This window comes from Saccopteryx bilineata, chromosome 4 (assembly GCF_036850765.1).
Source record: "Saccopteryx bilineata isolate mSacBil1 chromosome 4, mSacBil1_pri_phased_curated, whole genome shotgun sequence".
In the NCBI taxonomy this organism is placed as follows: Eukaryota; Metazoa; Chordata; class Mammalia; order Chiroptera; family Emballonuridae; genus Saccopteryx; species Saccopteryx bilineata.
In genome coordinates, this window is record NC_089493.1 from 196037549 (window position 1) to 196050855 (window position 13307).

General features: G+C 48.4%; 1 protein-coding gene across 3 annotated transcripts in view; it reads left to right on the forward strand.

Moving 5' to 3' along the window:
* Nucleotides 1-13307, forward strand: part of RNF216 (ring finger protein 216) — a 178391-nt gene that overhangs the window by 154904 nt on the left and 10180 nt on the right. For all 3 annotated transcript variants that reach the window (XM_066273435.1, XM_066273433.1, XM_066273436.1), the window contains one exon: nucleotides 3906-4128. In XM_066273435.1, the coding sequence (XP_066129532.1) occupies nucleotides 3906-4128 (223 nt within the window). The remainder of the gene's footprint in view (nucleotides 1-3905; nucleotides 4129-13307) is intronic.

Genomic DNA, 13307 nt, shown 5'->3' on the forward strand with positions numbered 1-13307 from the left:
CTCTAGTTGCCAAATCATCCTACTCCCAAAAGAACTGATTTTTTTCCCCCAATTCCAGTTTGCATTTTTATATTACTGGATGGGTAGTCACCACATTCCATAATAGCAGTCCTTTTTTGGTACAAGACCATTCTGGCCCTACCTAGTACTGTTCTTTTTCAAAAGTAAAGGATTTGAATGGATAGTCACACAGTGTTGAATAGATGTTTGAACATTATACAATGTTGAGTTGCATGCAATCTGTATATATTCCTCATCCAACTAGGAGTGCCTTTCTCCTTTACCGCACCCATTATTATTTCACATTGGTGACTGACATTGTGGTGGAACAGAGCAAGCAAATGCACCCTCTTTCCAAACCTTCAGGAGGACTATGTAACCTTGGTTCTTTTCAGCTACTTCTCTCCCACACTTATAGCCTACAAGCTGCCCAGGCAACCAAAGTGTGATGGATGAAAGCCATGCCTCAGTCTCAAGGGTGCTCTTACACACAGAAAGTTTGTGCTATAGAAAATGGCAGCCTGACCAGGTGGCGACAGAGTGAATAGAGTGTCAACCTGTGACACTGAGGACCCAGGTTCAAAACCCTGAGGTCACTGGCTTGAACGAGGGCTCACTAGCTTGAGCACAGACACTGACTTGATAGACATGACTCCATGGTCGCTGACTTGACCCCAAATATCACTGGCTTGAGCCCAAAGGTCACTGGCTTGAAGCCCAAGGTTGCTGGCTACAGCAAGGGGTCACTGGCTTGGCTGGACTCCCCCTACCTTGGTCAAAGCACATATAAGAAAGCAATCAGGCCCTGGCCGGTTGGCTCAGCGGTAGAGCGTCGGCCTAGCATGCGGAGGACGCGGGTTCGATTCCCGGCCAGGGCACACAGGAGAAGCGCCCATTTGCTTCTCCACCCCTCTGCCGCGCTTTCTTCTCTGTCTCTCCCCCTCCCGCAGCCAAGGCTCCATTGGAGCAAAAATGGCCCGGGCGCTGGGGATGGCTCTGTGGCCTCTGCCTCAGGCGCTAGAGTGGCTCTGGTCGCAACATGGCGACGCCCAGGATGGGCAGAGCATCGCCCCCTGGTGGGCAGAGCGTCGCCCCCTGGTGGGCGTGCCGGGTGGATCCCGGTCGGGCGCATGCGGGAGTCTGTCTGACTGTCTCTCCCTGTTTCCAGCTTCAGAAAAATGCAAAAGAAAATGCAAAAAAAAAAGAAAGTAATCAGTGAACAACTAAGGGGCCGCAGCTATGAGTTGATGCTTTTCATCTCTCTCTCTTGCTAAAAAAGAAAGAGAGAAAAGAAAGAAAGAAAAAGAAAAGAAAGAATTACAATTGTGTTTTCGTCACAACTTTTCAAATTGGAGACTTTTTCATCAGAACTTTGTGAGTCTGAACATGGAGCATTGACAAGTATCTTCACAGTTGTTGAGTAAAGGAAATCATGAACATGTGTATTATATTATTTAGTTGACAATAATAAATTCACTTTATTTAAACTTTGTCTCCTTGACAGTGTTTTCTATTCAGCAAAACTTAGAACTCATTTGTTCTTCTATGTAATTTGAACTGGGTTTAAATTCTTTTCAAGCCAGAGTTCTGTCTTCCTTCACTTTGGGTCATTTAAAAGTCAGACCTAAATGAATAGCAGCCAATTTCCTAATGCATTTTTTTCTATTTTTAAAGAATGGTCTGGCTTCTAAGGAGCATACTACCACAGCAGTCTTCTAAATATAAGTAATTAAAAACACTTGCCTGCCCCTTACTTACATGGCTACTCTTCCTTAGCAGAAAAACTTGGAGCAGTGGGAGGTAGTAGTCTGTGTTTCCTCAGCCTTAGGAGAGAATCTGCAGATCAGATCTCATCCCCAGACTGGTACAGCCATTTCTGTGCTTAAAGCAGGGGGATGAGTCCCAACTTCAGGGCTTATCTTTATCCCTAGTCTCAGTAGGCATACCTTTGACACCTTCCTGTCAAGACCGTATTTCTTCATCCTGGCCTGTGGTGGTGCAGTGAATAAAGTGTTGACCTGCAACACAGAGGTCGCCAGTTCGAAACCTTGGGCTTGCCCAGTCAAGGAAGCAACATACAGGAAGCAACTACTACGAGTTGATGCTTCCCTCTTCTCTCTTTCTCTATTTCTCCCTCTTTCTCTTCCTCCCTCCCTCCTCTCTCTAAAAATCAATAAGTAAATACTGCCTGACCTGTGGTGGCGCAATGGGATAAAGTATCGACCTGGAACACTAAGGATGCCAGTTCGAAACCCTGGGCTTGCCTGGTCAAGGCACATATGGAAGTTGATATTTCCTGCTCCTCCCCCCTTCTCTTCCCCTCCCCCTGCCTCTCTCTCTCCTCTCTAAAAATAGAATAAAGTCTTTTTAAAAAATAAATAAATGGCCTGACCAGGCGGTGGCGCAGTGGATAGAGCGTTGGACTGGGATGTGGAAGACCCAGGTTCGAGACCCCGAGGTCGCCAGCTTGAGCACGGGCTCATCTGGCTTGAGCAAAAAGCTCACCAGCTTGGACTCAAGGTCACTGGCTTGAGCAAGGGGTTACTCCCATCTGCTGAAGGCCTACGGTCAAGGCACATACGAGAAAGCAATCAGTGAACAACTATGGTGTTGCAACGGCAACGAAAAACTGATGATTGATGCTTCTCATCTCTCCTTTCCTGTATGTCTGTCCCTATCTATCCCTCTCTCTGACTCTGTCTCTATTCCTATAAAAAAGACAACAAACAAACAAAAATACATAAGTAAATGTTAAAAATGTAAGAATCTATTTTAAAAAGAAAAATAAAGACCATTCTTCATGTCAGCTGTGTATACCATCAGAGCCTCTGCTCCCTACCTTCAAGGAACTCAACTTAGTAGAGGAAGACAGACACAGACAATTACAGGTAGCAAATGCTATGAACAAAGCACCATGGAAGTACCTTAGTTCAGCAGTGACACAGAGCCAAAAACCCCTTTTTTTTTAGGGAGAGAGACAGGAAGGGAGATGAGAAGCATTAACTCGTAGTGATGGCATCTTAGTTGTTCATTGATTGCTTTCTCATGCATGCCTTGACCAGGGGGCTCCAGCCAAGCCAGTGACCCCTTGCTCAAGCCAGCAACCATGGGATCATGTCAATGACCCCACACTCAAGCTGGCGAGCTTGTGCTCAAGCCGGCAACCTCGAGATTTTAAACTTGGGACCTTGGCATCCCAGGTCGATGTTCTACCCACTGTGTCACCACCAGCCAGGCAAGAGCTGTCCTTTTGACCTTGGTCATCTGCTCTTCTATATCAATTAAAGTGCTTCTGGAAACAAGTAGCCTCCCTACAAGCTTCCCATTGAATCATGTGTGCCCGTCACTTCCCTGCAAGGGAGTCTATGAATGTGGGGTTCCACTGACTGTTGGGTTATCCCCAACGATGTCTACTGCACCTCAGTGCCAAGTACTGTATTTCAAAATGCAAGCTGTGAATATATCTAAGACTTAGGCTTACTGGATCTTTATTATCCAGCTTTGCGTATATAAAACATTTTATTTCAAAAGACCCTGACTTTTCTCTCCATTTTAAACCTACAGGACTCCTATAACAAATGGAATAGTCCTTTTCTAAGTACTACATGTTAGACACTATGCCAGGGTACTTTGTATTTTACCTGTAATATTCAAAACACCATGAGAAAGTTGGGTTTTCCTACTTTAAAAATGAGGAAACTGAGTCTCTAATCAGTTGAGTAATTTACCTGAGGAAATAACTGATAAACTGAACCCAGTTCTCAGACTCCGAAACAGGTTTTTTTTACTCTTTGAATGTCACGGAAAGGGCTAGGCCGTCATTTGTGGAAAGAAATACTTAATGGCTGTATATATTTTTCTTCTTCATATTTCCTGCAGTCTCCAATCATATGTTCTTTTTTCAGTGAAGAGAAAATGACTGCTGCTCGTATTAGAAAATGCCACAAATGTGGGACCGGCCTCATCAAATCTGAAGGCTGCAACCGCATGTCTTGCCGCTGCGGGGCCCAAATGTGCTACCTCTGTCGAGTGTCCATCAATGGGTACGACCACTTCTGCCAGCATCCTCGGTCTCCAGGAGCCCCCTGCCAGGAGTGTTCAAGATGTTCTCTCTGGACTGACCCCACTGTAAGTGAATGCATGGCTGCCTGTTGCTTTGTGGGGGGAATATCAGTAGGGTAATACAATGAAATGAGGTTTTGTGCATACATAACACATTGTGACCCATGACAAGATAGGAAATACATAGGCCAATAGCCAGAGGAAAAACTGAGAGTAATCAAAAAGCTACTCCTCAGCCTGACCAGGCGGTGGCGCAGTGGATAGAGTGTCGGACTGGGATGCAGAAGACCCAGGTTCGAGACCCCGAGGTCACCAGCTTGAGCGCAGGCTCATCTAGTTTGAGCAAAGTTCACCAGCTTGAGCCCAAGGTCGCTGGCTCAAGCAAGGGGTTACTCGGTCTGCTGTAGTCCCACAGTCAAGGCACATATGAGAAAGCAATCAATGAACAACTAAGGTGTCACAACAAAAAACTAATGATTGATGCTTCTTATCTCTCTCCGTTCCTGTCTGTCTGTCCCTATCTATCACTCTCTCTGTCTCTGTAAAAAAAAAAAAAAAAAAAAATCAGATACCCACACCACAATAAATTCAATTTAAACATAAAGTCAGATACCCATTCTTTATTTTTTTCAGAGACAGTCAAAGAGAGGGATAGACAGGGACAGACAGACAGGAACAGAGAGATGAGAAGCATCAATCATTAGTTTTTTGTTGTGCATTGCGACACCTTAGTTCATTGATTGCTTTCACATATGTGCCTTGACCGCGGGCCTTAAGCAAACCGAGTAACCCCTTGCTCGAGCCAGTCACCTTGGGTCCAAGCTGGTGAGCTTTTGCTCAAATCAGATGAGCCTGCGCTCAAGCTGGCGACCTCGGAGTCTCGAACCTGGGTCCTCCGCATCCCAGTCCGACGCTCTATCCACTGCACTACTGCCTGGTCAGGCTTAATATATTTTTGAAGTCCTATTTCAAAAACAGTCATTATTAGCATGTATTTAATAGTGAAATACATAGAAGCATTCCCAAAAAGTCAAGTGTAAGACTATTACCACTGTTACTTTTCTGGAACTGCCAGTCCCATTTCGGTACACAGTCAATACAATTAGCTAACAGAATAAAATAGAAGGTGCAGACATTGAAAAAGATAATTGCTAGTATTTCTTGGGTACCACATGTATCAGATGCTGTTCTAAGCACTTTGATATGTGAAGAAGAAAAGTAGATCCACCAGGTTAAACCTGAGAACAGACAAAATAGTGATTCAGCCTAACATTGAGTACCTCGCTAACGGAGCAAATGACAGGCCTTGAGGAAGTACACCGAAGCCTACTGGGAGCCTAGTGACAGCCAGTGCCTTCTCAGCTTGAGAGAGGTGTAGAGGACCTGGAGAGTGGAGAAGCATCTTGTCCCTCAAAGGGGAGACTTGGTATTTTATCTTTTTTTTTTTTCTGAAGCTGGAAACGGGGAGAGACAGTCAGACAGACTCCCGCGTGCGCCCAACTGGGGTCCACCCGGCACGCCCACCAGGGGGTGATGCTCTGCCCCTCCAGGGCGTCACTCTGTTGAGACCAGAGCCACCAAGGAGCCATCCCCAGCGCCCGGGCCATCTTTGCTCCACTGGAGCCTCGGCTGCAGGAGGGGAAGAGAAGAGAGAGACAGAGAGGAAGGAGAGGGGGAGGGGTGGAGAAGCAGATGGGTGCTTCTCCTGTGTGCCCTGGCCGGGAATCGAACCCGGGACTTCTGCACGCCAGGCCGATGCTCTACCACTGAGCCAACCAGCCAGGGCGAGACTTGGTATTTTAGAGAGACTAGTTCTCTCCAGAGTAATTCAGAAGTTTATTGTAATACCCATTTTAATTCAGTAGGATTTTTTTCCTTGAAAAATTAACTATGGTTTTGAAAATGAGACTAATTTTTACTATGAAGCTACACTAATCAAAACCATATAGACTAAAACAAAAATAGACCAATCAAAGGACTAAAATAGAGATCAGAAACAGACCCATAAGAACTTAATGTGTGGGGAAAAAATACCATTTCAGTTCACTAGAGAAATGATAGATTCATTCAAAAATTTTTCACATAGCTGGTGCTCTGTAGAAATAATAAGAGCAGCAGCAACAAGGCCAGTCAAGGAAATAAAACAAATTCAGCCTGTTTGGAGACCAAAAAGAGGCCAGCGTGGCTTGCCAGTGGTGAGCTAGGGGAGGAAAATAAGAGGTGGGCGCAGAACCAGGCTGTGGGTCTCACCGAGCGCAGTGGGCACTGTTGCAGAGCTTACATAGGAGAGTGACTTGGCCTGATTCAAGGTCACATTGGCTACCACGTGGATTGAGAAACAAAGGAAAATTGTTGTTAACACATAGCTAAGTGTTGTTAATATGTGAAGAGTAGCCCTGGCCGGTTGGCTCAGCGGTAGAGCGTCGGCCTAGCCTGCGGAGGACCCGGGTTCGATTCCCGGCCAGGGCACATAGGAGAAGCGCCCATTTGCTTCTCCACCCCTCCGCCGCGCTTTCCTCACTGTCTCTCTCTTCCCCTCCCGCAGCCAAGGCTCCATTGGAGCAAAGATGGCCCGGGCACTGGGCATGGCTCTGTGGCCTCTGCTTCAGGCGCTAGAGTGGCTCTGGTCGCAATATGGCGACGCCCAGGATGGGCAGAGCATCGCCCCCTGGGGGGCAGAGCACCGCCCCTGGTGGGCGTGCCGGGTGGATCCCGGTGGGGCGCATGCGGGAGTCTGTCTGACTGTCTCTCCCTGTTTCCAGCTTCAGAAAAATGAAAAAAAAAAAAAAAAAATATGTGAAGAGTAATGTGACTCAAGAAATCAGTAAAATTCCTATATTAATAAGGATCAGTTTGTGAATATCAGAAAGCCCAAAAACAGCAGTGCCTTCTACAAGATAGAGGTTTATCTCTCCCTCATGTGTTAGTAATAGTGATGGGCAGCCTGGGTACGATGGCCCACATTTGTATGGTACACAGCTATAAAAAGCAGTACCTATGTATCTATATTTAAAAACATGGAAAAATTGCCTGACCAGGCGATGGTGCAGTGGATAGAGCGTTGGACTGGGATGCGGAGGACCCAGGTTCGAGACCCCGAGGTTGCCAGCTTGGGCGCGGGCTCATCTGGTTTGAGCAAAGCTCACCAACTTGGACCCAAGGTCGCTGGCTCGAGCAAGGGGTTACTCGGTCTGCTGAAGGCCCGCGGTCAAGGCACATATGAGAAAGCAATCAATGAACAACTAAGGTGTCACAACAAAAAACTGATGATTGATGCTTCTCATCCCTCTCCATTCTTGTCTGTCTGTCCCTGTCTATCCCTCTCTCTGACTCTCTCTGTCCCTGTAAAAAAAAAAAAAAAAAAGAGGAAAAATTTATACATAAAATACAAACAGCATGCAGCTTAGGTCACACACCCATGTTACCACAGGGCAAGTAATAACAAACGATTGATGAATATGAAGTAGGCCAGGTCTAGGAGACAGTAGAGTGTGGTGGGGTCTGCGGCAAACAGGGAAAGGTGTGGACCCCATCTAAGGGGCTGCTACTCAGCTCCCACAGGTTGTTGACAAATGAAATAATATTCAGTTACCATGGCTTCAGGTTTTCCAGAGAGGCTGGAAATGTGTATTTTAGTTTGAAATCTCCCAATTTTTAAAGATCAGTCATTAATTGAGGTATCTTTAAAACACAGTTCAAGCCAGTATTTTATAATCCAGAGAAAAGGTCTTGTTAGGCACCAGTCTTTCCCCTGGTGCAGAACATCTTCAGCATTCCTAACAGGAGAAGGTGTCACAGTAACAGGTGGCCCCCGTGAGAGCAGCGGCCATCCTGGTGGCCAAACCCTAATCCTCAGTCACCAGTTTTGAAAGCACTGAGTCCTCTGGAAACCAGGTGTCTGCGTATCAGGAACAACCTCCTCACTGGTCATAACTGGACTGAGGCCCCACGGCTCTGTGACCCTGTAAGGCCCTCAGTACGCACTCCATCCCCAGTCATGAGGGAAAAGCGTGGAAGGAAGGGGAGACTCGGTACACAGATGAGTCACCCTTCTGTTGTTGATGGAGTTGGAGGAAGCGTGGCCGCAGTGGGGTGCTCAGCAAGGTACTCCCCACGGTCTTGTGGCAGACCTTCCCAGGACATCGCACTTCTGCTGAGTCACTCCTCTGTCCCATCCAACTGATATATTTTCCTGATATTTTTATTTCTTCAATTTTGTGGTTTATCAGGAGTGACTGAAATGAAAACTAATTGAGTCTCATCATCATCATGAAAATGGCTTTAAGAGAAAACTGGTCAGATGAATATTATTGCTTCCCATTTTCAACCAGTAAATAGTTGCCATTAATAATTAGTCAATAGCCTGAAATAGCCTGAGCTGTGGTGGCGCAGTGGATAAAGCGTCGACCTGGAAATGCTGAGGTCGCTGGTTCGAAACCCTGGGCTTGCCTGGTCAAGGCACATATGGGAGTTGATGCTTCCAGCTCCTCCCCCCCTTCTCTCTCTCTGTCTCTCCTCTCTCTCTCTCTCTCTCTCTCTCTCCCTCTCCTCTCTAAAATGAATAAATAAAAAATTAAAATAATTAGTCAATAGTCTGTCAGGAGTGCTCAGGTATGTTACATAATACAACATGACTGCTCCCTGGGGGCTGAGCATCTCTAGGAACTTCTTCAGCTGCTGCTCCTCAGAAGTATTCCTCCCACCCGCTCCATTTCGTCTCTAGAAATAGCAGAGTGGGAGGTGCCACCTGACTTGAGGATGCTTAGCAGTCTGGCCTTTCTTCTCCGTTCTCCCTGTTCTTGTTCCTCTCCTGTCCTCTCCTTTTCTTCCCACGCATGGAATTGACTATACAGGCTTCTCCTATGGCACCTTGTTTGGGTGCTATAGCATGCAACTGCTGCCTGTTTTCATGTTAAGTTGTCTTCCATCCTGGGAAAGACTCTGGGTTTGCTCAAAATAAAGCTGGATGGGAAGGTCAGGCAAACACAAGCCCCTTCGATTTCCTCTGGTAGCTGCAGCCAGAGATTTTGTTCCATGTGTCCCGTTCCCATCAAAACTGGGATCAGCCCCGTTTCCTTGATTCTCACCAGGAGACCAATTGAATTCCAACCCAGCATCTGTTGGGGCTTCTGAGAACACAAAGCCATTCAGAAGTTCAGGGAAACAAAGGCTGCCCTGTCGACAGAGCCTGTTTTCCGCTTAATGAACCAACAGAGCCAGGAAGAAGCTCTCACTTGTCAGCCAGGGACTTGTCCCCTCATGGTTTGGAGAGAAGTGGAGATTTCATCCTTAATGACAAGAGATTGCTTGGGAACCAAAACTGATTCCATGTTAGAGCTAAAATGGTGAATAGTAACTTTTCTTTTTCTGTTATCAAAAGTAAACCAGAATATTCAACCAAGAGTCTTACAAAAACAAGATGTTTTAGAAAGAAAAAAACGGAGGAGCAAACAGTCATAGAAAACCACAGTTTTCTGGTTTAGGGGCAGAATGCAAAGCCAAATGACACAGAAATGAACAAACATCATTTTGCAGTGGGGGAAGGGTTCTCCTGGGACTTAACTAGATCCAAATATGCCGACTCTACTCTTGCCCATGTGTGGCCACAGGAGCTATAGGGGCTCACACTTTCTACCGTACTGTTAGAATTTGTGTTCAGAAGAACAGTTAGTTACCTGGCAGCCTGGATTTTACAAGTGAGGCAAAATTTTTTAAGTAAGAAACAAACTTGGTACTGATTATGGGTTTTGCCTTCCAGAAACTGCACAGAACTGATGTCTGTAACTTTGTTTTTGGAATATTAAGAGGTTTTTTTTGTTTTGTTTTTTTTTTATTTTTTTTATTTATTTATTTTTTTTCTTTTTCATTTTTCTGAAGCTGGAAACAGGGAGAGACAGTCAGACAGACTCCCGCATGCGCCCGACCGGGATCCACCCGGCACGCCCACCAGGGGCGATGCTCTGCCCACCAGGGGGCGGTGCTCTGCCCATCCTGGGCGTCGCCATGTTGCGACCAGAGCCACTCTAGCGCCTGAGGCAGAGGCCACAGAGCCATCCCCAGCGCCCGGGCCATCTTTGCTCCAATGGAGCCTTGGCTGCGGGAGGGGAAGAGAGAAACAGAGAGGAAAGCGCGGCGGAGGGGTGGAGAAGCAAATAGGCACTTCTCCTGTGTGCCCTGGCCGGGAATCGAACCCGGGTCCTCCGCACGCTAGGCCGACGCTCTACCGCTGAGCCAACCGGCCAGGGCTGAATATTAAGAGTTTGAAGCAAGTTAAGTTCAAATAAAACCCAAGGTTCGTACAGCCAATTTACAGTTTGGTCCATTATCTCCTGGCCATTGGTGAGGAGACCCATTTCCCAAGCCTGCAGTAGATTAGACCAGGCAGCCATATGTGTATGTATATTTAATTCTGTAACAGTTACCTGTGTCATCCCAGTTTTACAAACAAGTAAACTTGCTGAGGATTGTGGTCCAATCACAGGTGCCTGGCTTTCCTTCAGGTCATTTGTTCCCTGCTTCTTAAAAAGGCTGCTGCCTGCCTCCTCCCCTCAGTGGCTCCAGCTCCACCCAGACCAGACGGGTGTGCAGGTCTTCCTGGTGCTCACGTGTGGGGAATAGACGGGCGTGCAGGTCTTCCTGGTGCTCACGCGTGGGGACCAGACGGGTGTGCAGGTCTTCCTGGTGCTCCCGCGTGGGGACCAGACGGGTGTGCAGGTCTTCCTGGTGCTCCCGCGTGGGGACCAGACGGGTGTGCAGGTCTTCCTGGTGCTCCCGCGTGGGGACCAGACGGGTGTGCAGGTCTTCCTGGTGCTCCCGCGTGGGGACCAGACGGGTGTGCAGGTCTTCCTGGTGCTCCCGCGTGGGGACCAGACGGGTGTGCAGGTCTTCCTGGTGCTCCCGCGTGGGGACCAGACGGGTGTGCAGGTCTTCCTGGTGCTCACGCTTGGGGACCAGACGGGTGTGCAGGTCTTCCTGGTGCTCACGCATGGGGAGGGCTCCGAGCAGCTTGGAGACCGTTGCTTCAGGGAAGGCCAGGGAAAGGAGCTGTTCTAGTAGTGAAGAGGGAAGAGGAATTTTCAGGGAGGACTGATGAGGAAAAGGTGGAAACCCACCCCAGAGGAGAGATAGTCTAGACTTGAGGTCGGTAACTAATTTTTGGCTTCAGCATTTTTTTCCTTAACTGTTTAAGTTTACCTTCTAAAACAAAAAAATTATAATTGAGCCCCCATGTTACCTTACCCGCCCCCCCCCAACTCCAACACTTGGCCATAGCATTTTATTTATAGTCACTGTTTCAAATACCATTGTTTCCTTTACAACATGGGGGCAGGGCCACTTTCCTGTTGTGCAGATGAGAAAAATGACATTCAGGCCTCAGTAAAACCAGGATGCAAGTCCAAGTCTTGGACCAGGTGTCACCTCCTTCCATTCTAAAAGTGTTCACTCCCTAGAGGTCCCAAACACAAATGCTCTCCTACAGGTGCCTGCAGGGTCCCTGAGCCCAGTGAACCAAGCAGGCCCCTGCGGGGGTGGAGTGCTCAAGGAACCCCTTCCTCATTGAGCAGCTTGCAGGTAGTGGAAAGGAGGCCTGGAAGCTCCAAACCGACAGTGTCCCTCGTCAGGTTTGGATGTCAGTAGAGGACTTTACCAAAGAGGGCGGCAGCATGGCTCAGGCCAGTCAACACGGCCTGTGAGGATGTGGTGTCTTCAGCAAATGCCAATAGGCCCTGGACTGAGCGCTTGACCCTACCAGCGTCGAAGCCTGGCTGCACTCCAGGCTCCCCGCAGGCCCCTGTGGGGAGCTGCGGACAGACAGGTGTTCGGGTGCCAGGCCTCTGCGCCCCGAAGGCACAGCGGCAGAAGCCAGCAAGAGCCTTACAGTCCTCCGCTCCCCTCAGCGTGTTGTCCTGACCAGCTGCACAGCATGTGCCCCTCCGGGCTGCACTTCCCCCTCCCCGCAATTTCCTGTTGCAGGGGGACAGCTGGGGCTGGGGGTAGGGGCTGGTGTTGCTCCGCGATCTGCAGCCGATCTGGGAATAATTTGAAACTAAATCCTCAGCTCTTTGGAAGCCTTTTATGAAATCATTGCAAGTTTATTAACAACAGCTGTGGCCACACATGACCGGGATCCCACCCCCACCCCACCCCCATGCCACAGGAGGGAAGCAGCAGTGGACTTGCAATCCCCAGTCACCTTTTTAAGGGGAGAAATAGTTACATGAAGAAGAAAAGTCACCCAGCCTTCCTCCCTGCTCACAGGAGTCTGGACAATAAGTAGGCAGGCAGGCAGTCCTGGTGATCGAAATGTTGAAGAAAACAACAGCTCAGAAGAACTGTTAAAGGCCTTGGCAAGACAGCCCTGTGCCAAGTGCTAAATGTCTCCAGTCTGTGACTGGTGGTCATTGTTAATTCCCAACTGGGGGAAACATTCTCTCTCCCCCCATGAACCACTTGCAATTTCTCTACCTTCATGTTCTGTCCAGACCTTACTGCCCTGGCAGAAGTGCAAGCTTCCTTGTTGAGAGACAAGTTGAGTTGGGTTTTGTGGCGGTTTTTTCTTAATTAGAACCTCTGGTGAATTCCACCTCACTTCCTACCGGCGCCCGCATACTGAGCGGGTGTTTGGCAAGGCTAGGCCCTGCTGTCCACCTCACGCTCCGCCAGCCTTGTGCCCCCCTCCCCGTGAAGGGATGTGCCAGTCTCCCTGTCAGGCCTGCCCTTTCTGCATCCTGCTGAGCTCAGGAAATCAGGAAAGGAAGGAGACAAAGCCTTCTCCCTGTTAAGCTGCAGTCTGCTTGGTTCTTTATTTAAAGTGTCTTCCAGATCTGCTGGGCCATGAGACCCGTGTCTCATTCTTCTTTAATTCTCTGTTTTGTGTACTGGTCCCCGTGGGTGCTGCGCCTGTCTCCCTCACAGCTCTTGCATTCTCTGAGTGGCATGGATGGCTCGCTTCTACCCCACCTGGTGTTTTGTTACACTCAGTCTTTTGAGACCCACACATCTTGGGACAACCTGACTGCTCACCAGCATCCACCCCTTCCCATCTGCCTAGCCTTGCTTGTATGCACATCCTGTGGTTCGGCTGCAAAGTTCTCACTGAGATTAGGAAGGGCCAGGAAGAGGGCAGTGAATAGGCTCATGCAGACCTGTTGGGTCTCTTAAAGCCCACGCTGAAGGCCAGGTAGAGTGGTGCAGGATGCGGGAGTCTAACCCTCGGTGGCCTTTCGCTAGGTTATTGGGGTGTC